Source organism: Mus musculus, chromosome 2 (assembly GCF_000001635.26).
Source record: "Mus musculus strain C57BL/6J chromosome 2, GRCm38.p6 C57BL/6J".
In the NCBI taxonomy this organism is placed as follows: Eukaryota; Metazoa; Chordata; class Mammalia; order Rodentia; family Muridae; genus Mus; species Mus musculus.
Genome location: NC_000068.7, coordinates 31,132,543 through 31,158,817, shown reverse-complemented (window position 1 = coordinate 31,158,817; position 26,275 = coordinate 31,132,543). Strand labels below are relative to the sequence as shown.

At 47.1% G+C, this 26,275-nt stretch overlaps 2 protein-coding genes and 1 long non-coding RNA gene across 27 annotated transcripts in view; 2 read left to right on the top strand and 1 right to left on the bottom strand.

Annotated features, from left to right (window-relative positions):
* Positions 1-6,716, bottom strand: part of Gpr107 (G protein-coupled receptor 107) — a 64,466-nt gene extending 57,750 nt beyond the window's left edge. The window contains exon 1 of one of the 2 annotated variants that reach the window (XR_001782976.2): positions 6,337-6,716. Coding sequence is in view for 1 of the 2 variants with exons in the window: in NM_178760.4 (NP_848875.2) it covers positions 6,337-6,459 (123 nt within the window). In the remaining variant the exon portion in view is untranslated. The remainder of the gene's footprint in view (positions 1-6,336) is intronic. The other variant, NM_178760.4, reaches the window with a different exon arrangement.
* On the top strand, positions 6,527-7,769 carry D330023K18Rik (RIKEN cDNA D330023K18 gene). The gene is made up of 2 exons (NR_040334.1): positions 6,527-6,836; positions 7,568-7,769. It is a non-coding gene; the product is annotated as an RIKEN cDNA D330023K18 gene (long non-coding RNA).
* Positions 7,770-13,363: 5,594 nt separating this feature from the next.
* Positions 13,364-26,275, top strand: part of Fnbp1 (formin binding protein 1) — a 119,249-nt gene continuing 106,337 nt past the window's right edge. For 18 of the 24 annotated variants that reach the window (XR_374060.3, XM_030247490.1, XM_030247489.1 and 15 more), the window contains exon 1: positions 13,364-17,039. Coding sequence is in view for 23 of the 24 variants with exons in the window: in XM_030247490.1 (XP_030103350.1) it covers positions 17,016-17,039 (24 nt within the window). In the remaining variant the exon portion in view is untranslated. The remainder of the gene's footprint in view (positions 17,040-26,275) is intronic. The other 6 variants (NM_001038700.2, NM_001177649.1, NM_001355106.1 and 3 more) reach the window with 1 other exon arrangement.

Below are 26,275 nucleotides of genomic sequence, written 5' to 3'. Positions count from 1 at the left end.
TCTCAAAAACAAAAAACAAAAACAAATTAAAAAATCCAGTTTTTTAAGAAAATCACTCTAGGGCTGGAGAGATGGCTCAGTGGTTAAGAGCACTGACTGCTCTTTCAAAAGTCCTGAATTCAATTCCCAACATCCACATGGTGGCTCATAACCATCTATCCTGTATCAGATGCCCTCCTGTGGCATGCAGACGCCTATACATACATAAATACATACACACACACACATACACACACACATACACACACACACACACACACACACACACGTGCGCGCGCGCGCACACACAGAGAGAGAGAGAGAGAGAGAGAGAGAGTGAATCACCCTAGTGGGCTAAATAAATAAGTAAAATGTAAAACTCTATGAGCTAGAAGATGCTGGAGACTACACTGGTCCAGGAGTCATTAAGGGTGGACCAGAGGAAGCAGCAATTGTGGTAATAACACACAAGAAGACAGGGGATTGGGAGCTATTTAGAATACTTTACAGAACTTGGTGACTTGGTGAAATGACAGACTTCCAGCTTGAGAAATGAGCAGCCAGTGGTCTAGTTACTAAGAAAGTCAAAGTGGGAGGGAGAGTCCACAGGCTGGGGGTGGAGGGTGGGGAGGATAGCCCAACCAACACAGGAGACAATGAGAGCATCTGAACACGCACAGGTCTGGCCACCCCACCCCAACATACCGAACTATTTCCATGAAAGGTAAAGAAGACAGATGGGGTAGCCTGTGCTTGGAATCCCATAATTGGGAGGCAGGGGCATGAGATCAAGAGTTCAAAGACAAACCAGGTTTTACTGTGCACACCTTTAATCCCAGCACTTCAAAGGAGGCAGAGGAAGGTAAATTTCTGTGAGTTCCAGTCTAGACAACAAAGTGAGTTCCAAAACATTGAGGATTATTACACAGAAAAATTATGTCTCAGAAAAACCACTTAAGAAAGAAAGAAAGAAAGAAAGAAAGAAAGAAAGAAAGAAAGAAGAAAGGAAGGAAGAAAAGAGAAGAAAAGAAAAGGAGAAGGAAGGAAGGAAAGAAAGAAAGAGAAAGAAAGAAAGGAAAAGAGAAGGAAGGAAAGGAAGAAAGAAGGAAAGGAAGAGAGAGAGTGCAGAGCCATTCTTGGCTGTATAGTGAATATGAGGCACACCTAAGCCATATGGAGCCTTCCTCAAAAAAACAAGCAAAAAATCCAAACTAATCAAAACTGTTAAGATAGCCCAGCAGGCAGAGGCTCCTGTTATCAAGACTGCTGACCTGAGTTGGTCCTGTGGACCCACATGGTGGAAGGAGAGAGTCAGCTCCCAAATTATCCTTCAACACAATATGCTTGTTATGTCTGTCATGCATGTACATACACATACACACTGACAGAAATGCATGTGTACATCCATGTAGACAGAGACAGACAGACCACACCACATACGAGATAAATAAACATAAAAGAGTAACAACCAGGCCGGAGGAGATGGCCCAGTGCATGTGCTTGCCACACAGAACGTCAGAAGCCCACGGGCCAGCTACATGCAGCATACAGCCTACTGTATGCAGTGGGGAGGAGCACGAGCCACCACCCCCCCCAACAGGCAAGGACTAACACTCAAGATTCTTGTCTAACCTCCACATGCATGCCATGCTACATGAGCACCCGTGCGTGAGAACACACATGTCACATACACATTAATAAGTAAGTAAAGCAAGTGGGTAGCCACTCAGCTTCATTCTTTAACCTTTACAGAATAGACTGATAGGGATCAGCTCACTGCCTGGTACTCTCAGGCTGTCCCAGTCTGCCTGTGCAGATAAGGTGTGCAGGCAACACACTGCTGCCTTTGTTTTTGTGATGAGTGAACCAGGGTCTGGGATATGCCAAGCAATGTGGCACTACCGAGCTACACAGCCAGCTCCTGGTTTGGTTTGGTTTGATTTTTGCAATGCTGGGACTGAACTCAGGCTATATGCATGCTAGGCAAGTGTTCCATTACGAAGCTACATCCCCAGGTCCTATCTTATCACTGAATTCCTTGCAAGCTAAGAATTAAGAATTAAGCTTGCACATTAAGAATTCTAATTTTGCTGGGCCTTAAATTCCAGCACTTGCACTCGGAGGCAGAGGCAGGCAAATCTGAGTCTGAGGCCAGTCAGTCTTTAGAGAGAGTTCCAGGGCAGCCAGGGCTACACAGAAAACTGTCTCAAACAAGCAAACAAACAAACAAACAGCAACGGGGGGCTGGAGAGATGGCTCAGCATTTAAGAGCACTGACTACTCTTCCGAAGGTCCTGAGTTCAAATCCTAGCAAGCACATGGTGGCTCACAACCATCCATAATGAGACTGATGTCCTCTTCTGGTGTGTCCAAAGACAGTGTACTTAGATATCTATATAATAATAATAATAATAATAATTAATAAATCTTAAAAAAATTTTAACTACAACCCTACCATATGGCCCAGCAACTCTACTCCAGCCCTGGGTGTCACCCAAGTTTCACAGACTTGCACATGAATGATGTTGGTAGGACATCCATCATAATAAAACAGGACCAGAGATGGGCATGGGGTCTGTACCTGTAATCCTAGCACTGGGCGGACAGAGGCCAGTTATACTAGGCAAAAGGTGATCACCCACAGAGGGCACTGGTATTCAACAATAGCTAACATCAAATTCCTGAGTGAGTTAAGGAGAAGGCTCGGTAGGTAAAGTGCTTGCCATACAAGCAGGAGGATCCCCAAGACCCACCTAAAGCCAGAGGTGGCAGCACGAGTGTAATTCCACCATGTCTGTCTAGGAGAGGTGGAGACAGGAGAGCTCCCAGAAACTTGCTAAGCTGACAGATACAACAGCAAGCAGAAAAATAAATTCCCTGCCTCAAACAAGATAGGAGGTAAGGGCCGTCCAAGCCTGTCCTCTGACTTCTACGTGAACACCTCAGTGCACACACATAAACAAATGCACACTCAGTACATGTCCATACAAAAGATAAAATTACTGAACCATGGCACAACGTGGATAAATCTAAAAAATGTAAGAAGTTAGGGACAGAAGTCTACCTGCTGGACAACTCCATTTCTCACAAAGTACCTGCAAGGACAGCTCTATGAAACACACAGCAGATCTTCAAGACAGAAACTCTGTCTCAAAAAAACAGCAAGAAAAGAACTCAAACTTTTAATTTTTTTTTTTTATATAACCCAAAATCTAGGGTTTGTGCTATTTTTTTTTAGGTTTATTTATTTATGTGAGTACACTGTAGCTGTCATCAGACATACCAAAAGAGGGCATAAGATCCCATTACAGATGGTTGTGAGCCACCATGCGGCTGCTGGGAATTGAACTCAGGACCTCTGGAAGAGCAGTCAGTGCTCTTAACCACTGAGCCATCTCTTCAGTCCCCCTAATTTTTACTTTTTAATTTTTTATGTGTATGGCTATTTTGCCTGCATTTATGCCTATGCACCACATACACGCCTGGTGTCCACAGAGGCAGAAAAGGGCATTGGATCCCCTGAATGCAATGCTTGGGCATGGGAGTAAAAAGGAGATTTATAAGTCAGCATATGAGATCTATGGAAGGCAACAGAAATTTCCTATAGCTGGGTAATGGTGACAATTATGGTAAAGAATCAAAATAAGGGTCTAATGATGAAAATGTATAACTTTTATCCCAGCACTCGGGAGGCAGAGGCAGGCGATTTCTGAGTTCGAGGCCAGCCTGGTCTACAAAGTGAGTTCCAGGACAGCCAGGGCTATACAGAGAAACCCTGTCTCGAAAAAAACAAAAACAAAAACAAAAAAAAAAGAAAAGAAAAGAAAATGTATGACTTATATATACAAATTATACCTTCAAAAAAGTTGCTTTTGAAAAATAAGGAATATATAGGAAGGTCAGAGAATAAGGGATGTAAGAAGACCAAGAAAACAAACGAAAGATGAAAAATAAAGAAAGGGAACTGAAAAGGAAAAGTTCTTTCTGTTTGTTTTCTGTTTGTTGAATTTATTTACAAAACTAAAGACATTGAGAACAGAGAAGTGACCTCAGCCAGGTGGAAGGCAGGATTGGCTGCTAATGGCTACAGAGGCACAGGACAGGCACATGGGAGTTTATTATGCAACTGTACCTACTCTGGTGCATTTGAAATTGTCCATGTTAAAACATATTTATAAGGATCAATGCTATAGAAATGGCTCGGCAGTTAAGAGGATTTATGGCACCTTGAAAAAGACCCAAGATCATTTCCCGGCACACATATGGGACAGCTTACAACTGCCTGTTACAACTGCCTGTTACTCCAGCTCCAAGGGACCTTCACATACATACATACACACACACACACACACACACACACACACACACACACACACACAGAGAGAGAGAGAGAAATGAATCTTTTTTTTTTTTAAATCAATGCATATTCCTGACATTTGGTGATCACTTCATGCACTTGCAAGCCTGGGTTTCTAACCTGCTCAAGCCTGTGCTTCCCAACTTCAAGCAGGGTAAGACCATCTTCTGCTTCTTTGGTGGACCCTCTGCTGGTAAATGTCCTCTCCTTAGATAACAAGTAAAGACTGTCCAAGAAAAAAGATTCTAGTACCAACTATAGGATAATCGTAGGGAGCATGTTACAAGAGAGAAAACCATCAAGGCATCTGACACAGAGAAGTCAACCACAGAACTTCACTAGGTTGGCACAAGAGAGGCCAACCACAGAACTACTCTAAGTTTGCTTCCACCACAGATAAAGGCTGGTATAGAAGGTTGGAATATACTGATCACTCAGGCTGGCCAATATAAAATACTGCCAGCGTTTACCTAGTGATACCAGACACCTGGCATTTAAACACTAGAAATGTTGGACAGGGAGCCAGGAGATGTGGTCCCAGTGTGTCTTGTTACAAGTAGTTTTGTTTCTAATTCCTAAGCTTTATAAACTCAGCTAAATTATATACCCAATAAAAACAATCTGCAAACCTCAAAATGCGAGACTTTAGAAATCAGGAGTTCTTACCCTCAGAGTGATGAATCTGCAAACTTGGATACCTTGATTAAACTGTACCAAGATTATGAAGCTACAGAAAGGCCAAGAAAGCTGTTAAGATGTAAGATGGTCTTACTTCAAAAAGCATTTCTCTGGGGAGAGTGCCTACAGCTTTCAGTGGATTTTATAAGGAGCCAAGATTGATCTGTCTTGCTGTAGGTAAGAGTCACTTTACTCAAGATCATTTGTTTGTTTGTTTTTCAAGACAGGGTTTCTCTGTATAGCCCCGACTGTCCTAGAACTCACTTTGTAGACCAGGCTGGCCTCGAACTCAGAAATCCGCCAGCCTCTGCCTCCCAAGTGCTGGGATTAAAGGCATGCGCCACTACCGCCCAGCTTCAAGATCATTTTAACAATCAAAAGCAGACAGCCCAAGTGTGCCTGTATGGATTTGGCCAGGTTTCAAATCTACAGTCTGTCTGGACCCTTTAAACGCTACATTCACAAGCCTTTATCCTTCACACCTAATGGAAAGTGTTTTTACAGACAGCTGTGTCCAGATCCGCAACTTCTTGGTACACTGACTATTAGGAAAATGTACAAGGCTTTGAGTCATAATGATGTCACTTTCTGTTCTCCAGGTATATTAACCGGCTGCCAATCCTGTGTAAGCCTTAGAGAACTTTCTACTGTGAGTTAGCTACCATAGCGGTTCTTGGTGGTCACTTCAGGCCTGTCATAAACATCTTCCTTAGGCAATGGCCATAGAGCGGGAATGAAAAAGGCCCACTACTTAGAAACACTTTGGATGCTGAGTTTAAATCCTCAGGCTTGTTCTTTCTTATTTTTTCTTCTTGAAACCAAGGCATGTATTTCAAGAGAGATTTGAATTCCTCTTGGGGATTCTGGCTTTGGTCAGTCAACCGAGCACCCTAAACCAAGCAAGGAAACAGGCTAAGATTCCGCACAACTTCAAAGCGCCAGATCAAGGAGCACAGAAGGGCGGAGATCGCGGACAAGAGAACTTGGAATTTAAGTTATGAAAGGGTGAATTAGGGAAGGTTGCCACCAACGTGGAATCCAGGGAAGCCAGCAGGAATCGCAGGAGTGGCCTCCCAGGTCTTTGGGTATTTAGGCCGCATCTGGGCCCCTTCCTCAGGACCTCAAACCTGCAGGGACCAGACTACCCGAGGAGGCCGCACGGCGTAGTCCATCCCTACGGGGCGGCGCAAACCCCCTGGCTCAGGGGCCGAACTTAGGAGATCCCGCTGGGCTGAAGTTGGCTCAGCCCGGGACAGCGGTCGCGCTCCCCCCACCCCCCCGTCGCCACTCCCTGATCCTGCCCCCAGCCTGCCAGGCCTTACTTTGAGCGCCAGGTGATGGACGCGGCCCAAGACGGGGTGGACCAGCAGCTCCAGCAACGCCAGCAGTCGTAGCAGCCGCAGGCAGAAGGAGCCGAAGCGGCCGAGGGGTACCGGGACGGCCATGTTTGTTCCAGCATCACCAGCTGCTTCCTCTCCCACCCACTTCCGGGTCAAAGTGCGTCGTCCCGGAGGTGCTCTGGAAGGGGGCGCGGCTGCCGCCTCCGAGGTCCTTGAGATCGTTTTACTGCAAAACGCAACTCTGGTCACGCAGGGACCTGAGCGGACCACCTCGGCACTCTTCAATTGGCCTCCCAGGACGGACTTCCGGCAAAGCCCCTGTGAGGACCCTGAAGCGTTTGCCATGACAACCATGGCGGGGCAAGTTCAAGCCGGGCCTCCTTTCTGCCTTGCCGGGCTTGGGGATTGAGGGGCCTGGACCAAAGTCTGGAACCCGCAATGTCCGCCACTGACCCTGGCGGATGATTGGACTGCCTTCGGTGGTAATAACTTAGAAATTGCTGGCCTGTCTTAGATTCCTTGACTTATTATCATCCTAGGCCCTTTACACAAACTTCAGCTTGAAATAGTTGCAGTAATAGGATTTATTGAGTCCATAGGAAGCCATCCACTAGGCTTTTTTTTTTTAAGTGGCATTTAATCTTTGGGACAATCTAATTATATAAGAGGTAGGTGTCAGGCTGTTCCTCTGTTCTACCTAAACTCTAAGAAATGGTCATTTTGGCCAGTCTGAGCTGGGGATCACATGCAGATTTTTAACTGATACGTCATTTTGTCTTGTGTGATTTCATGCCACCGCTGGAGTCTGAGCCTTAATGTTTTCTATTTTAGTCTCTTTGGAAACTTAGCTTCTAGTCCTTAACACTTAATGGAAGGACTTGGTTGTAGGTCCCTGGTACCAGGGCTTACAGGAAACACTCGTATTAAAATAGCTGATAACCAAGTTGGTTTAGTTCTTAGATTCTTGTTTTTAGCTGGACACACAAGTAACATATGCTTTTGTGTATGTGCATGTAATTATTTAAGCAAAATAGGACACAATAAAAACACAGGGAACTCTACTACCAGGCAGCTACCACTATGTAGGTGTGTGAACACCTATGACAGAATCAGATTCCTATAGCTTTTTAACTGGAACTAGTAACAGGATGTATTTTGAAGGTCTGGTTGGTTGCTTTTCTAAGTTTTTTATGTATGTGTGTGCCATGTATAGGTACCTGAGAGGACCAGAAGATGGTGTCAGATCCTCGGGAGCTGGAATTGCTGGCAGTTGTGTGTTGCCTGACATCATGAGTACTAGAAAGTTAACTCAGGTATCTATCTATAAGAGCAGTAAGTGCTCTTAACCACTGAGCAGTGTCTCTAACCCAACATGATAGATCTGTATATATAAATACATATAGATAGGAAATTAAGTTTGTTTTTATGTTGTTTGTGTGTTTATAAATGCCATGAGGTGTACCCATAGAGACCAGAAGGGGGCATCAGATCCCTGCAACTGAAGTTACCTTGGTTGTCAGCCATCCATTGTGCTTGCTGGGAACCCAAACTCCAGTCTTCTGGAAGAACAGGAACTCTTAGCTGCTGAGCCATCTCTTCAGCCCAATATGATATACTTTAATGCCACAAACTGTGAACTTCAACAAATTCACTTGGAGCCAGGAGGTGGTGGTACACATCTTTAATCCAAGCACTCAGAAAGCAGAGGCAGGCGAGTGGATATCTGAGTTCAAGGCCAACCAGAACTACTCAGAGAAACTTCGAATTGAAAACCCAAACAAACAAACAAACAAATCGATTTGTTGGGACTACACTGTCTAATTAAAAAAAAAAAATCGCCGGGCATGGTGGCGCACGCCTTTAATCCCAGCAGAGGCAGGCGGATTTCTGAGTTCGAGGCCAGCCTGGTCTACAAAGTGAGCTCCAGGACAGCCAGGGCTATACAAAGAAACCCTGTCTCGAAAAAACCAAAAAAAAAAAAGAAAAGAAAAAAAAAATCACTTGGGAAAATATGGAACTAAAAGTGAGATGGTTTTGGAGGCCCTGGTTTTGCCTCTGTGCTTGCACAGTCTTCATACACTGATATACCCCGAATCCTTCCCCTGACTTAAAAACCAGGCCAAGTTCAGTCACACCCTCTTCAGAGGCAACAGTAGAACATGCAGGTGGAGACACAGAGGTTGGGGTTTATCTTAAGATGCATTTCAGTTTCATGGGAGGGAAAGGCAGTGACACTGGCTGGCTGGTGGCTAGCCTTGTCTTCCCTTTACTTGGGTCTTGGGCCATCTCTTTTGAATATGCAATCTTCCATGTTTGAACAGGATTTTCATCTGATCCCACCCCCTTACAGATAGATAATGAAACCTAGAGCAGGAAACTCTGGAATTACTCTTTTGCAGCCCTACACAGAGAGGTGAGAAATTATTTTCTGAGTGAACTTGATTGGCTATGTGATCTACGTTATGTCATTTATAAGAGTCCTATGAGATGTCTTATTTCCTTTCATCAGATCAGGTTTGGTTAGATTAGTTCAGAGGCAGTCTGTCTGGGTATAAATGGCCCACCAGCACAGGCAGACTCACCCTGCTCACAAAGCCCAGGACAAAAGCCCGTCTTGCCTCATTGAGAACGAGGCCATCGCATGCGTTGTTGGACCGGAAAGCTGTATAGATAACCCAGATTTTTCTCCTTGTTTACTAGGTGTGAGATCAGTGTCAGGGAACATTAGGTAGCTTTTTGAAGATCATACAGCCCTTGGGCAGTTTTAGCTGGCATCTGTGAAACCAGGACTGAAACTGCCATGGAACACTCTCACGGCTTCTTGCCCAGTATTATGAAAAGCTTCTTACTTTAAAAAAAAAAAAAAGAAAAAAGAAGTATTATTCTATTTTATTGTGTGTATGTGTGGGGTTGGGGAGTGTGTGTGAGTGCAAGGTTCCTGGAGGCCAGGAAAGGGTTAGAACCCCTGGGGCTGGAAGCAGGTCGTGGGCCCCATGACATGGGTGTTGGGAACCAGATTCACGTCCTCTGCAAGAGCAGGGCATGCTCTTTTTTTGTTTTGTTTTGTTTTTTTGGGTTTTTTTTTGACACAGGGTTTCTCTGTATAGCCCCGACTGTCCCAGAACTCACTCTGTAGACCAGGCTGGCCTCGAACTCAGAAATCCGCCTGCCTCTGCCTCCCGAGAGCTGCCTCTATAACCGCACCTGTCTGATTTTTATAAGTTTATATTTTAAAAAAGGAAGCAAGCAACTGCAGAGATGGCTCAGCAGTTAAGAGCACTGACTGCTCTTCCAGAGGTCCTGAGTTCAATTCCCAGCAACCACTTGGTGGCTCACAACCATCTGTAATGGGATCCGATGCCCTCTTCTGGTGTGTCTGAAGACAGCTACAGTGTACTTACATATAACAATAAATAAATCTTTAAAAAACAAACAAACAAACAAAACAAAAACCAAAAGAAACAAAAAAAAAAAAAAAAAGGAAGCAAGCTGGCATGGTAACAGCCATGACAGAGAGTCTGAGGTAAAAGTCACCTGTTGGGGATATATTTACTTATGTGTATGTATGTATTCCTGAGTATATATGTATGCATGCCACATGCATACAGGAGTATGGAGAGGCCAGAAGGGACCATTAGATCCTCTGAAACGGGAGTTGTAAGTATTTGTTGGCCACCCTATGGGGCCTGAGAATTGAAACCTAGCTCCTCTGGAAGAGTAGCCAGTGCTCTTAATTACTGAGCGACTTCTCACCCCCTACTTAAGTGATTTTTATTTTCGTTAAAAAAAAAAAAATTTTTTTTAAAGATCTTTTTTATTGTTATATGTAAGTGCACTGTAGCTGTCTTCAGACACTCCAGAAGAGGGTGTTAGATCTCGTTACAGATGGTTGTGAGTCACCATGTGGTTGCTGGGGTTTGAACTCAGGACCTCTGGAAGAGCAGTCAGTGCTCTTAACTGTAAACAGATGAATTTTGAAGTAGGTTTTCCCTTTTTGCTGTGGTACTGCGGATTAGACTAAGGCTTCGTGCATGCTGGACAAGCCACTGCACTATATTGCCATCCAACTTTTACTTCTTAAGGTTCATTCCTTAACTGATAATTGTCAGCACTTAAGGGCACTTACTGATGTTGCCGAGGACTGGGGTTTGTTTCTAGAACCCACATGGTGACTAACAACTACCTGTAACAACAGTTCCAATGGATCTGGTGGCCTCTTCTGGCTCCTGCGGCCATCTGGCACACATACACGTAAATATAATAATAATAATAACCCAGACACACGCCTTTAGTCTTAGCACCCAGAAGGCAGAGGCAGGTGGATCTCTCTCTAGGTTAGAAACCAGCCTGCTCAACATAGTGAGTTCCAGGACAGCCAGAGCTACATAGTGAGACCCTGGACGACAACGATGGCAATGACAATGGCAATAATGTGGGACTGGAGGAGTGACTCGGTGATTAAGGGCACTTGCTACTCTTCCAGAGGACAGAAGCTCAGTGCTCAGCCTGCAAATCAGGAAGCTCACAACCGCCTGTCACTCCAGTTCCAGGAGACCCACACACACTCACACATATACACATAAGTAAAAGTCATAAAGACCAATAAATAATAAAGGTCAGTGCCATTTTTTAGAAAGTCTGTCTTTAAATTTGACTAATACTAAAGAGCGGAATGTGCAGATATTCTCAGTTCCTCTTAGTAGTGGTAAAAGTTATTCCAAAGAAGAATTTTGTAGTGTCGTTGCAGTAAACATTTTACCAGACTTAAAATTAAATCAATTAAATCTTTAGGAGTCTTTTGTTTGTTTGTTTGTTTTTCAAGACAGGGTTTCTCTGTATAGCCCTGGCTGTCCTGGAACTCACTTTGTAAACCAGGCTGGCCTCAAACTCAGAAATTTGCCTGCTTCTGCCTCTCAGGGGTTCTTCATTTTTAACCTTGAGAATTATGGCAGAACCTCTATAAGGGCACAGCAATCAGGTCTGCTCAGCAGTGGGTGAGGAAAGGGAACTCTATGGGTGTGGTCATGTGATCCAGAGGAAGAAACATGGAAGACCCCTTACACGTCTTTGAAAACTTGTTACAAGGAGTCAGTATGGAATGTTCTTCAAACACTGCGTCCCTGCAAGGTGTAACACATGATTTCTGAGTTTCCAGAAAAGGTCATTTGCGAAACCAGGATGCTGCAACCACACGTCTTGTTGAGTAACAAAACAAGTTATGCCTGCTTCTCCCTGTCAGTGCTTTCAAGGGGCGTTCAACCTGGGGCTGACTGGAAAAGCCTGGAGGTCAGGAAGGACAGAGCTCCTGAGCCCTGGCTTCGGGCCTTGCTCTCTTAATCAAGAGTCTTTACGGTTTGCAGGGTCAGTTCAAAGATGCCACTGGTAGGAAACTAGGGTTTGAATTCAAATTTGTAGTTTTTTTATAGTGCTATTGACACGATTTAACCTGGGCTTGGACAGTTGAGGAAATAAGATATAACTGCTGTCTGTTTTTCCTTTTACCAAAGTTTTTATTACATATATGTATGTATGGGGGAAGGGACATATGTCCCCAGAGATGGGGGGGAGGGTGGATAATGTTCAAAATCTGTTCTCTCTTTCTGCCATGTGAGCCACAGGGATAGAACTCAAGTGGGTAGATTTGGCTATAGCTCCTTTCCTGCTGAACTGTCCCACAGGTCTGTGTGTCTTTTCAGAAGAGTTCTTTGAGACCCCAAAGCTAGCACAGTGGAAGGAAGCAGAGATTCGTCGGGGCATGGTAGCATCTACTGGCCATGTCTTCCAGATTGCAGTGGGAATCTCAGGCATCTCTTGAGACTGAGAAGAAACCCTTAAGGCATCTTTTTGGCAAGTGGGCAAATGGCAGTCCAGTGGCTTCAGCCCACTGAAGGTGAGCGGGGGGTGAACCTGAGAGTCACTTTTCAACCTGAGACTCTACATCCTGCTCAACCAGTGACAGATTGTGTTTCATGATTTACCGAGTCTTTGCAGACGTCTGGAGAACTCAGCAATAGGGTATTAAAATCAGTTGCAGTTGTAAGATTGCGCTCACTAGAAAGTTCCTGGATTTATCCTGATCCTGTGGCTGCTTGGCTGCATACAGGTCTGCAGCTGGTTCTCAATTTACCATAGTTTCACCAACAGTTGTGGGCTTACAGGAAAACTAAATGCATTTTTTTTTTGGACTCAGGTCACTTCCAGGCCAGCCTTGGCTACATAGTAAGTTTGAGGTCAGCCTAGAGTACATAGACCCTGTCTTTGAAAAAAGACAAACAGGGCTGGAGGATGGCTCAGTGGTTAAAAGCACTGGCTGCTCTTCCAGCTTTCCTGAGTTCAATTCCCAGCAACCATCTGGTGGCTCACAACCATCTGTAATGAAATCCAATGCCCTCCTAGCAACAGTGTATTCGTATAATAAAATAAATAAATCTTTAAAAAACAAACAAAGTGGGCTGGTGAGATGGCTCAGTGGGTAAGAGCACCCGACTGCTCTTCCGAAGGTCCGGAGTTCAAATCCCAGCAACCACATGGTGGCCCACAACCATCCGTAATGAGATCTGACTCCCTCTTCTGGAGGGTCTGAAGACAGCTACAGTGTACTTACATGTAATAAATAAATAAATAAATCTTAAAAAAAAAAAAGTGCTCTTACCCACTGAGCCATCTCACCAGCCCAATAAATCTTTAAAAAAAAAAAAACAAACAAAGTCTGGCACTGGTGGCGCACACCTTTAACCCCAGCACTTGGGAGGCAGAGGCAGGCAGATCTCTGTGAGTACCAGGCCAGCCTGGTCTACAGAGATACTTCCAGAACATCCAGGGAGACCCTGTCTGCAAAACAAACAACAACAACAAAAACCAGCCAAATAAAAACCAAACAGTAAGCCAAGCTTGACAGCATGCCCTTTTAATCCCAACACTGAAGAGGCAGAGGCAGGCAGATCTTGGTAAGCTCAAGAGCAACCTAATCTATATCGGGATTTCCAGGCCAGCCATGCATGCACAGAATAAAAGGGGCGAGGGGGTGGATTGAGACTTAACTCCATTTTAAGTTGAGCTATGGGAAATTTTAAGCTAAAATAGTGTAGAAACTATTGAACAAGACAAAAAATGTCATTGGGAAACTTTAGTGATAGACAACCATCATCTGCCTTGTCGCTCAGGCCTGTGGGTCTAGGTGTAAGAGCAGTTGGGAAGCCATTGCTTCCTTGCTGTGGCACACGGAGGAAAGGAGACCTGTGTCTGTGTCCTCTTTGCTAAGTGCTTTGCAGAAATTGTCTTCTCCATCTGAAGGAGCCATGAGGTCACTGTTGTATTATTGTAAGAGAGGAAACTGAGGTTTGGAGAGGGGAAACTCTGCAGCTGCTTGCACTGAGCTCTGCATAGCTCAAGTGCACATGGTATAAATTACCAGAAGCCACACACTGAGTAAGGACTGAACACTGGGATCCCCAACAAACAGAAAACCCAGTCTGCTTCAGAAACTCCATCTATATGCCACTGAACCCCAAGTCAAATAGTAATCCCAGTCAGGTTTAGAATGGACCAAATACCTGATAGATTTGTCTCTAATTACTCAGAAATGGTGACTGGAGCAGGAGGATACCCTCCAAAGTTCTGGGCTGCCTGGGCTACACAGTAAGATCTTGTCTCAGAAAATAAGGACTCAGAAGATGGCCAGCCAGTAAAGACATTTGCCATCAAGCCTGATGACCTAAATTCAGTCCCTGGAACCTGTGCTGTGGTAGGAGAAAACTGGCTCCCACATATGTGCCATATGTGCATACACTCATATACACCCAACTAAACAAATATATAAATATACTAAGCTTTACAAGGTTGTAGCATGAGCCTTTAGTCCATCATCACTTGGGAGGCACAAGCAGGTGGAGCTCTGTGAGTTCAAGGCCAGCCTGGTCTACAAAGAGAGTTTCAGGACAGCCAGGGGTGTTACACAATGAAACCCTGCCGGGGGGGAGGGGGAGCACGAGGGGAAGGAAGGAAGGAAAGAAAGAAGAAAAAGAGCAAACCAAACAGCCAGAAGCCTATGCAGGAATAGTTGGTGGTGTTTGTCCAGATGCCTTAGAGTTAACCCCTTCCCTGCCATCAGTTCATTCAAAAGCAAAGACCAGGCCTTTGTGACTGGAGGTGGAGCAGGTATGCAGCTGTGCTGAGGTCAGCATTTGCTAGGGTGAGACTGACCCAGCTAAAGCATCAGCACTGCAGCTGCCTTTCATCCTCTGAGCTTCTGACTCAAGCCTCTTCCAGTTGCCGTCCAGCCTTATCCACCATGAAAGATACGGAGTAAGTGTGCTCCGTTAGCTCGACTCCTGTAGTCCACAGTGGCTTCCAGAGGTTCTGCAGCTAACAATTTCTGCTTACTCGAATAAAACGACTCATCTTTCGGCATCTTTCTCTCCTTCCGCTTCTTTCTCTTCAGGGCACAGGTTGCTTTACCTCCTGGCTAGCCTATTTTTTCAAGTGGTCATTCTAGTTTTCCGAAGTCAAGATTAGATCATTTCGTGGACGGAAAAGGAAACGACTAACAAGCGGGGAGAGAGGCAAGGTGATAAGGATGCCAGCAGGCAGGGTCTCCCTACAGTGGTCATTTTCAGCTTGGAGAAAATAAAACCCAGTGACATTGCGGGCCCTGGGGAGATGGCTAAGGGAGACTAAGAGTATTGGCTGCCCCCCCAGAAGACCTAGGTTTGACTCTCCATCCCCATGAGTGGTTCACAACCATCTGCAGGTCACTTCCAGGGGTCCCAAGGGCCCCAGTCATGAATGGGTGCGCTGATACACATGCATACGGAACACAAAACAACCCTGCGGCGTGGTTAACATTGCTTACAGTCCCAAGCCCTCCAGCTCACCCTTGCCATAAGTCTGCCTTGGAAGGAAGGTGCCTGACCATCCTGATGCTTGCATCCCTGGCAGGCGAGGGAGTCAAGAGTGCTCAGACCTGGTAAATGTGGGAGCAAAATACTTCAAACAGACACAGAGGGTGGAGGCCATGTCTTGAGGCTGACAAAAGACAGACCAGAATAGTTTTGATAGTTGTAACTGCCTGGCAAAGGAAGTAGGAGGTCCTGAGGTTTAAGGCAAGGTTTCTCAGCTCCGCCCCTCCTTCCTTTTTCTTTCTTTCTTTTTCCTTTTCCAACAAATTTATTATTTTGTGCTTAGTTTTGGTTTTTGAGACAGGATCTCACTATGTAGCTGTAACTCATAGAGATCCACTTGCCTCTGCCTCCATACCTCACCATTATTGTTTACCATTGTTATTTTATTTTAGCTGAGGTTTTCCCCTTTGTGGACCAGGTCATCCTACTTGGTATTTACTATGTGGCTCAGGTTGGCCTTGAACTTGCAGCAGTCTTCCTACCTCTGCCTCAGGAGTGTTAGGACTGGTTAGGAGTGTTAGGTCTGGGACGGCACACACTGGGCTGAGATTCACCCTTTAAGGAGATTTAACTCACTGTTGGAAAAAGATGAACGGGTTCAGGATAACAGGGAGTGGAGAATTGTGTAGAAGAGGGTCACGACTCTGGAGGAGAGGTCTCGGAATTCAGAGAAAGAAAGATTCTGAGGAGACAGTTGGAAGCCCCCAGATTCTCCACAGCATGTGAGAAATGACATTCTGTGGAGTTTTGGAAGAGTTAATGAGATGGTTCCCATTCTGCGTCAGCCACCCACTGGCCAGTTCACCTCCTCTGTTCACATCACTAGGCCTGGACTGGTAGACACTGCCTCCTTTTGGCAGCTGAGGCTCTCCCCCAGATAGAGGTGAAACCTGTTCTAGACCACCCAGCCAAAGAGTGCAGAGGCTGAATTTGAACCCTCCAAAGTCCCTGTGGGCCCTTCAGAGATTCTGCTGTCCTTCAGCAGGGTAACAACTTCACTGCCGAGATTCCTGGCCAAATAGGCAGAAAAAGGCACTGGTTATAATTCTTTGGGCTCACATTCCCGAGTTCTTTCCCTGGGTTCCTGGATCTGCTGGATTGCTGTTCCCTTCAACGTCCTATGTACACTGTGCACCGACGTCACGGTCCCAGGCCCCACTCCTACGCGCGCGCTGCCGAGCTCTTTGGGCCTCCACAGTGTCTGGATAGTGGAAGAAGCCACTCCGGGAGCTTCTAAGGTGGGCGTCGGCGGCCACCTGGCGAAAGTTCTGAAATGCAAAACAGCGCTAGGCGCGATGGGTAGAAGGCAGATGGCGATGGAGGGACGTGATCACCAGCAGCCCAGTCTGCAGACAGAGAGCGCAGGTCCCAAAAGAGTTGGGCTCGCTGGTTGCCGAATACCGATGACGAGCAGGAGTCCCCAGGGGTTCACGTCCTTCCAGACCCCCGGGGCAACTGCGCCAAAGGGAGCCTGTGGGCGGGACGGTATGCACGAGCTGTCAGTCCGGTCCCGCCCCGTCCCGCCTCTCGTCCCGCCCCATCCCGCCCCTCAGCTCCGGTGCGGGGCGGGCGCGCTGCGGCGGTCGCTGCTGCTGCTTCCTCGGGCCATTTTGCTCCGCGCGGAGCGACGAGAGGTTGCGAGCTCGGGCTAGAGGAGGCGCGGGCCGGGGGAAGCGGCGGGCTTTCCGCATTCACAAGGTTCGGAGGGCCGCAGCGATCGCCGGCGAAGGGGGTCGGAGGCCCCTTCCCGGTCCCTGCACCATGAGCTGGGGCACTGAGCTCTGGGTGAGTGAGGGGCCGGGCCGCGGGCGGCCTGGGCGGGAGGCGCATCGAGGGGCCTCGGCGTGCGTCGTCGCCCAGCAAAGAGGGAGCGCGGATCGGGTGGCCCCGGCGGCCTCGGGGCGGCGTGGAGCTGGGTCCGGGCTCCCGGAGCGGCAACCCGCGGGCGTTCCCCGGGGGCGTGGGGCCCGCGCTGTGCCGGGCTGCGTAATTGCGCGCGCCCCTGGCCGGAGCTCTGGGGCCGATCTATACGCTTGGAGGTGCGGGCGGATCCCGCGCTACTCCCGGGGGCGGGGCGGCCTGGCAGGCGCAGGGTTTCGGGTCTCGGGGGTACCGGTAGCGAGAGGTAAGGTCTTCTCTCTGAAAGTGAGGACTTTAGCCCCGAGGCGGTTGGAGCGCACTTGTATCTTGGAGACAGCTCAGATTCTGAATTTGAGGGGGGCTGCGGTGTTTGGTCCGCAGGGGGACAGCGGTAGGGGAGATCATAAGATAGCACGGAGGGACGATTGCCGGGGACCTGGTTCTGTCCTGCTGCCCAGAGGAAACGAAACGGTTTCGAGAGGGGATAATCTTGCGAGGATCCTTCCTTTGGGGGTGCAGGTGGGTTAGTGATCAGCTTGTATCTGGAAACGGTCCCATCGAGGGCGATCAGAGGACGCCAGGACAGCTCTCAGGGCATCTCCGGGAAAGGGAGGCCGTTGGCCGAGGGGCAGGGCCTGTTGCCCTGCCTTCCTCTGGACTCGAGCACGGGGAAAGGCTGGTCATAGGCGTGCGGTGCAATGGCCTGGGTGAAGGTGGGGAAGAAACCGCGGTTACTGCGCTGAAATGTGCCCGAGACCAGTCCTTCTCAGTGATGAATCCTAAGTGCCCGCTGACTACCTTTCTGAATTCCATTTGTGAAGGGTGTGGAGGGATAAAGTATGGGGTGGTGTTGCCATCCAAGATGAGGCCAAGAAATGCCGTGTCAAAATAAGGTTAGGGCAATTAGGGAAATGCTGTGCATCCCCCTTAAATTATTTTCTTTGCCTTGATTGTTTTTACATAACCATTCCTTAGACTACAGTAGCTTCTGCTAATACTAAAATCCCGGGAGCATTGGCTCCCAAGATAACTCATTTCATAAACATCCTCTGTCAAAGGGGTTCCCATTCATTCGGCTGTCAAAATGTCAGGTGACCGGGGCAAATGCCCATTTTGAAAATAAATGTAACGCATAGTTTGAAAGCAACTTGTACACACCCACAGTAGGCAAAACTGTTCGCCTATGCGTGCTATTTTCTTTTCTGATTTGGGGGTGTGTGGTTTGGTTAGTTGATTGGGTTTTGGTTTGGTTTGTTTTTCTTTCACACCGTGGTGGGGGCACATCAGAAGTCAAGGTCAGCAACAGAATGGAAGTCTGGGCATGTGTTCAAACAGCAGGGCATAACTCTGAAGGCAGAAAATACTTGGTTCTTGAGCGACTTAGGGAGGTGGATATTTTGTAGCCATATTGGTGAAGGATGTAGCTGGTGACCCAGGCGAGGGCAGGTATAGCTGGGCTAAAGAGCTGACATCATGGCTGTTCTTCCTGCATCTTTGAGGAGTGGAAAACAGGAGGACGTCAAACACAGGAGCCACTCCTGGTGACTCACACTGTAATCCCCAACTCTGGAAAGGCTGAGGCAGGAGGATTGCTGTGAGTTTGCATCCAGCCTGGAATACATAGTGACTCCCAAGTCAGCAGGAGCTACGTGCGTAGTAAGGCCTTGTCTGAAAAAGCAAAACAAAAAGCTACCAAGGATGTGACTCAGGTAAAATACTTGCCTGGCCTGGACCTGGACAAGGCACTAGAGATTGAACCTAGCACCAGAGGTGGAGAGAAGAGAATGTCAGGAAGTATTTTAAATGGTGAGAGATATAAAGTATTTGTATTTAGCTTACTTGATAAATTTGTGAGTTTTCTTATAGCCAATAGCAGATTGGCCTGCCATACTGTAGATGAAGTATATGGAAATGAGAAAATAAAAAGGGTGACTTAATTTTTATTTTTGGTTTTGTTTTTAAGGCATGGTGAGTACAGGCCTTTACCTTTGGGTAGCTTATAGTTTAATGGAAGGAATAGGTGAGCGTGTTATGATACTATCAAGAAAAACTAGTGCAAAACATGGGTTTTGAGGCAAAAATACTCACTATTAGCTCTCTTAAAACAGTTTTACAAAAAGAAAGGAAAGAAGGAAAGGAAGCCAGCCTAGGGGGATGAGGGAAAGCAGGGTTGAAGAGGCCCGCTGTCTCCGGCTGGGTCTAGTGGTCAGAAGCTTGGATGTGCAGTATCCTGGCGGCCAGGCCAAGGCCCTGATTGAGGGTTTTCCTTACTTGGTGGCTTTGGGACCTCGCTGTGGTAATGAGATAATGATGGGTCGCTAAAGTCTCACTTGGCAGAATGACACTTCTGGATTCGATGGCACAGTTTGGGTGGCCGCAAGTGATTGGCGGCAGGTGGCCTCAGCGCTCATGACTGGCACCGATCTTAACAGATTGTATGCAGTCTTGGGACTTTAGTGAAAGTCCAGCAAGGCCCTGAAAAAAAACTCTTCTGGTTTCAAACACTTGTTCTAGGTAAAAAGCCCACTCTTAAGCCACATCCTGCTTTGTTGAGGACGACACCCGTTTCTTCTAAAAACCTCATGGCAGAAAGCATTCACAGTCTAGGCGAGCTTTTGAAAAAGTTAGAAAAACTTTTGTATCAAGAGTGAACTAAAGCCAGGCCTGCTGGCTCAGGTCTGTAATCCCAGCTAGTGGGAAGCAGAGACAGAAGGACTGAATGTTCAAGGCCCACCGGAGCAACTTATAGTGAGTTTATGTCAAAAATTAAGAACACGGAAAGGGGTGGGGCCATAGCTCAGTACTAGAGAGTTTGCATAGCACACACATGAAGCCTGGGTTCTACCCCTGGTACTGGGGTGGGGAAAAGACAAAGTGTAAATGGCAGGTTTGAATCGTATTTGTTGATGTAGTTATTTATTTCTGTTTTGTTTGAGACACGGTCTAACTGTAGCCCTGGCTGAGGTGGAACTCATTATGTAGACTAGGCTGGCCTCGAACTCACAGACATCCTCCTGCCTCTGCCTCTGCCTCTGCCTCTGCCTCTGCCTCTGCCTCTGCCTCTGCCTCTGCCTCCTTAGACAGCAGTTTTTAAAGTGATTAGGTTAAGGCTGAAGCCTGAGGTCCAGGATAGATTGCTTGCCCAGCATGTAGGAGGCTCTAGGTTCATCTCCAGTGTGGCAAAAAGAGAAAAAGGAAGATCAGTTCATTGCAAGCTTCAGCACCCTTCCTGTCGTCGGGTTAAAAGAAATCTTTTCTGTAACTCCATAACGTTGAACAACTGCTAAGTTCAAATGGCCCAAGCCTCGCCGCTGTGAGCCCCTCATACAGGCTGGAGGATGGCACTTACCTTCCTGACAGCATTTGCTAGCCTGGGACATCAAAATCTCAAGGGACATTTATGTTTCTACAAAAGATTCGTCAAAACAGAGCTGGGTGTAGCTCATTGGTGCTGTGCTTGTTTAGCGTATGTAAGACCCTGAGCTAGATTGGTGTGTGTGTATGTATGTGTGTAATGCATAATATAGTGTATGTATTATATATATATATATATATATATATATATATATATATATATATAATTATTAACATGTATATGTATTATATAACATTAAGTGTTTTATATATATTTGTATACATATATTCTTAGATACCTTAAAATAGGCTTTTTTAGAATGGTTTGAGATTCCCAGAAAAAGTGAGTAGGTGATAGAGAGATTGTCACCTCCCCTGTGCTCTTTGTCCCCAAATGAACACTGTCTGGCTACGTTTCTCCTTTATCCCCTACACATGTGCTTTGGCACACACTCCCACTCCCACCACACACACATAAACACACACAGAGACGCAAGTTTGAAAACTGTATTTGAAAAGCAGTTTCTTTCCTGTGGTTCATAGCACTTGGGCCTGGTAGCTCTAGGAGTTATATTAGGGCCCTTTATAATGTGCCAAGTGTTAAACTAGGCAATACTGATTCTTTTTCGACCGGAAGTGGTGTCTGGTTTGGGAGAGGTGTGAGCTCTGCCCTTGACTTCTAAATGGGCCTAGATAGAACACTAACAGCCCATTCCCAAGTCTTCCTCAGTGCCCTGGCCTCTCTTGACCCTTCACAAAGTTTCTGTTTGGGATGAGCACAGCAAGGCCAGCAGCACAAAGTCAGTCATTCCTTCTTCCCTGGGACAAGCTTTGCACCCAGCCCTTCTGGTTAACAGAAACAAGGCAAAGCCAGTACCACTCAGGCAGACCAGGGACCCGCACGCCCTGCACGTTTGTAAATTAGCTCTGAAGCCGGGGATGCCCTGCGTTTGCGCTAGGGAGACTTCTGCGTCTGCCCATGCTGACCGTGGAGCTCTCGGGAGCTCACACCTGGCCTTAGTGAGCTGTGGGAAGGACTGAGACTCCAGCCCAGCATCCTCGACTCCTAGCTCAGCCCTGATGCCTGTTTTCCGGCAAGCATAGCTCACAGCCCCGCCCACACGAAAGAATTAGGCTTGATTTTTGACACTGAAAAATTGCACACTACCAAGAATACACAGATGCCCTGGGGAATTAATCTAATTAGACTTTAGAATGTGAGTGTGAAGTCATCAGGAATTTGTATGGAGGTATTCGTTTCCTGTTTTAGTACCCAAATTTGTATGAGCTAGACTCCTAGTGTGATAAGACACTTTAAATCCTGAAGGCAGAGTCTTGCACTATATAGTTTAGGCTGGTTTAGAACTCATGATATAGCCTGAACTTTTCCCCGCTCAGAAAACTTCCTGCTTCAGTTTCTAAGGTGCTGGGATTACAGGTTTGAGCCACCACACCCAGCAGAATACCCACCTTGTTTTCTTGCAAAGGGCAAGATATCCTTTACATTTAAACTATAACCTTGGACCTGGGTTCAATTCCCAGCACACACACACACGTGGTGGCTCACAACCATCTGTAACTTCAGTCCTAGCGGACTGGATGCCCTCTTGCGCTCTCAGTGCTCACCAAGCACGAAAACAAAATACCCAAAAATTTATGTGCATTAGAATATTAAAAAATTAAACCAAATAAACAACGTCGTCCCGTCCCCCCCCCCCCCCCCCCCCCCGTAACCCAGGCGAGTAAGGGCGCGCTGCCAAGCCTCAGCTGAGTTCCATAAAGTCAGGGAAACCTGACTCGTGCAGGTTGTTCTCTGACTTTCACACGCAGGCTGTTAACAGCACAGGCGCCCCTGACACACAGACAAATTAGTGAAAAAAGAAACAGTGACATCATAGAAGCTGGGGGAGAGGGAGAGAGGGGGGAGAGGGAGAGAGGTTTCAATTAGGACAGACGGCCCTAGCAGTCGGAATTGTAGCTTGTTTGTTTGCTTGGTGGTATTGCTTTTTGTTGTTGTTGTTGGCTTACTTTTATTTTTGGTTTTTCGAGACATGGTTTCTCTGTGTAGCCCTGGCTGTTCTTAAACTCACTCTAGACCAGGCTGGCCTCGAACTCAGAGATCTGGATGCCTCTGCCTCCCAAGTGCTGGGATTAAAGACCTGCACCACCACCATCCTGCTTATTTGGTCACCTCTCCTCCTCCTCCTCCTCCTCTTTTTCCTCTTCTTCCTCCTCTTCCTCTTCCTCCTTTTCTTTTTCCGTGCTTCTTTTTTTTCCTTTATCTGCTTACTATTTGTTTGTTTGTTTTTTGATACAGAGTTCATGTAACCCAGGCTGGCCTACATTTATTTATCTGTGAGGATGACCTTGAGTCTGAGCTCTGAGATTACAGGCATGCACTCTACCAGCTGAGCCGCATGCCCAGCCAGGAGTCCCTTAGTCCAGCCCCAGCCATCTTGCATCTTTGCACTTCTTCCTTTCCCACAACTGGCTTCTAACGGCCTCAGCGGCGCAGACCTGTAACACCCCACACACTGCCCCGTGACCTTCAGTGACCTTAACCGCAGCTGAAGTGTTGCAGTCCTGATTGCTATCTGCTGACAGCTTCCGAGTCCCAGGAACTGTGGGAATATCCCATCCACTCCCTCGCTCTCCCCCATAAGGACGAGTTGGGTCAAGTTCCACTTGTGGCAGCTTTCAGGAAGAAGATACTGAGATGCTTTCAGAAGTGTGCAAGGCCTCCAGCCGGAGTGGGGGTTGGGGCGTGTCACTCCCTGACAGAAAACCAGCAGGTCGCCATGCAGACCTCTCCTAAGCCATCCGGGAGATGCAGACCGAGGTGACCCATTTCAGGGAGGCTTACATTGAGCAGAAATGGTCGCCATCTGCCCCCAAGAAGAACGTGACTTTGATCTTCCTTCACCTCCATTACTTCTTGCCTAGGACGTTGGTGTGTGATCAAGGCCTTGACTTAGACAGACATTGAGACAAAGCCCAGAGAGGCTGCTTATCACAGGCTGAGCAGCTCGGCAGTGAGTCCATTTTTGCGCCTCTTCTCATGGTCAGGCAAGAGGGTGAAACGTCTTACCCAAGATCACAGATTCTCAGAATCCTAGATCTATGGCAGTCTGAAATAGTTTTATTTCCGTATTTAGTGCTGAGGACAAACCCAGGGCCTCTCACATGCTAGGCAGACACTCTACTGCATCAACCCTAGTGCTCTCCCCTTTAGAATTAAGAAGATAACTAACATTTCTATTAACTTGGCATGCGTAAGTAAGGGGGTGCACATGCGCCATAGCCGGAGGGAGGTCAGAGGACAAGCAGTTAGGGTCAGCTCTCTCCTTCCATTGTGTGGTTCCTGGAATCAAACTCAGGTCACCAAGCTTGGAGGCAGGCCCCCTTCACCCACGCAGCCCTTTCAGGGGCCCAAAAAATTATGTGTAAGCCAGGCCTAGTGGCTCACAGTTGTAATCCCAGCACTAGAGAGAGAGGCAAGAAGATCTCTACAGAGTCAGGCTGGGCTCTATAGCAAGACTCCGCCTTACAAAGCAAACAAAACAACTAAGTTTATTGTTTCAGCAGTTTGCTTTCTCTCTCTCTCTCTCTTTGTCTCTCTGTCTCTCACATCTTTGAGCCTTTTAATATAGAAAATTCCAAATAAACACATAGTAGAGAAAATAATATCCCGAGCCCCCACCCCCACCACCCCTGCCACACATACTCCCCATCATCCAGGCTCAGGAATAGCCGGGCTCTGCCATCCTGTGTCATTTGGTACCCAGCGTATTCTTGTAGGTTTCTCTCCCAAACATCACGATGCTTTCCTGCTTCCTGGCTTTCTGGAGAACGAAGCCCAAACCCTGCATTCTCCCCCTGGCTTAAAATCTAGAGAGCCAGAATCCATAAGTAGCTCTTCAGAGGTAAGCAGAGGATATCAAGCATTTCTCCCCAGAACCTAACAGCTAGTTAGTTCCAGGTTGTAGCTCAGTCTCAGGCAGGTGGAGCCCCTCCCTCCCTCCCTCGACCCCCCCCCCCCCACACACACACACATGAGAGCTGCCCACCTGTAAATGAAAGTTTCTCTTTGTGGCACCCAAGTCAGTCAATCACAGTTCAAAGCTTGCAAGTGTGTTACTTCCCCCGCGTCTCTTTCCCCAGCTTCTGTGTCACTTGTCAAATGACACAGGGTTGGGTCCCTGAAACCTGTTTAGTTTTTCTTAACTCGGGATTGAACCTAGGGCATGACACATGTTTGTTAAATATTCTTCCAAGGGCTGTGGAGATGGCTCAGAGGGTAAGACCACTGGCTAGTTAGCCAGAGGACCTGGCTTCCAAATTCCCAGCACCCACATGGTGGCTCACAGCCACCTGTGACTCAGGTCCTATCAGAATCCAGGGCTCTCTTTTGGATTCTGAGGGCCCTATATGTATGTATATGGTGCACAGACACACATCCAGGCAAAACACTGTACACATAAAATAATAATAAATCCCCTCCCTCCAAAAAATCCTCTTCCCCAGAGATTTACCCCCCCACACACACACCCAGATTTTTCTTTCTTCTTCCTTTTTTGTTTTCTCTTTTCAGAGTTCAGTAAGCGCTGCAGACTGACTGACCTTTAGCTCTGTAGGCCAGGCTCCTTGTTGCTTGAATCTTCTGCCTCCGTCTTTCGAGTAGCTAAGCTTAGAGGCTTGTGCCCTTGGGCCTGGCTAATGAAGTATTTGATGCTACTATTATTGAGAAGCGGAGGTCTGGCTAACTGCTGTGGGCTGCAGACCTGGTGTATGGGCGTGATTGCCAATGAAGCTGGTATCTGCCATTTGTCCAGTAAGCCTCTCAAATTTTCTTCTTTTCTCTCTTTCCTCACTTCTTTGTCTGTTTGGCTAATTGGTTTGGTTTTGTTTGTTTGTTTGTTTGTTTTGTTTTGTTTTTCGAGACAGGGTTTCTCTGTATAGCCCTGGCTGTCCTGTCTTAGTAAGTCACTCTTGACCCCCCCCCCCTTTTAAATTTTTTTTGAGGCAAGGTCTCTCTCTGAAGCTGTAGCCCCCAGTTTCCGTTGGTTTGGCAGGCGCCTGGGAACGGCCTGTCTCTGACACCTCCCATGCCTTCTCTCCAGTGAAAGAAACACAAGTGCCCATGACACAACTGACTTCACCTCCCCCCCCCCCCCCCCCGTGGAGAAATTTGAATTTGGGCCCTCAGGCTTTACTAACTGGGCCACCACCCTAGTCCCTCAAAGTTTTGGTACAAGATCTTAAGCTCTGCATCTCCTATCCATGGGGGGCGGGAAGGGGGACGTGGAGCTTTATAAAGGATCTGACCCCCTTGGGTTTGTACTGATTTATGTACAGCCCAAGATGCTTGTGAACTCCTGGGATGGGATGCCTTTTCTCTGGGGAGACCTGGCATCTAGGCCTCCACTTGAGAGAGCAGCTCTGGGGAGCGTGGGCGGGATGACGCTGGGCAGTCATCTCTCCTCCTCCCCGGATGGCTGACCTCTGCTGTGTGGCGATACTCTCCTTCCCAGGAAGGCATGTGCTTGCTTGAAGGGACTGTGTGTCCGCTGGATGAGAGCCACTGAGTCCATAGGAATTGTAATAAAGGGTATGGTTATGGGAGGAAAGGACCTTGTCCCTGGGAACAAACTAAGGGCTCTTCAGATGCCCGCTGGCTTGACACCTGCCTTCTAGTTTCTGGGCTCTTTGTTCCTTGTCTTAAAATTGATACTTTGCATGTGTTAACAATAAAATAAAATAACCTGATATTAGGTTGGCTGGGTGTGGCGGGTCATGCCTGCAGTCCC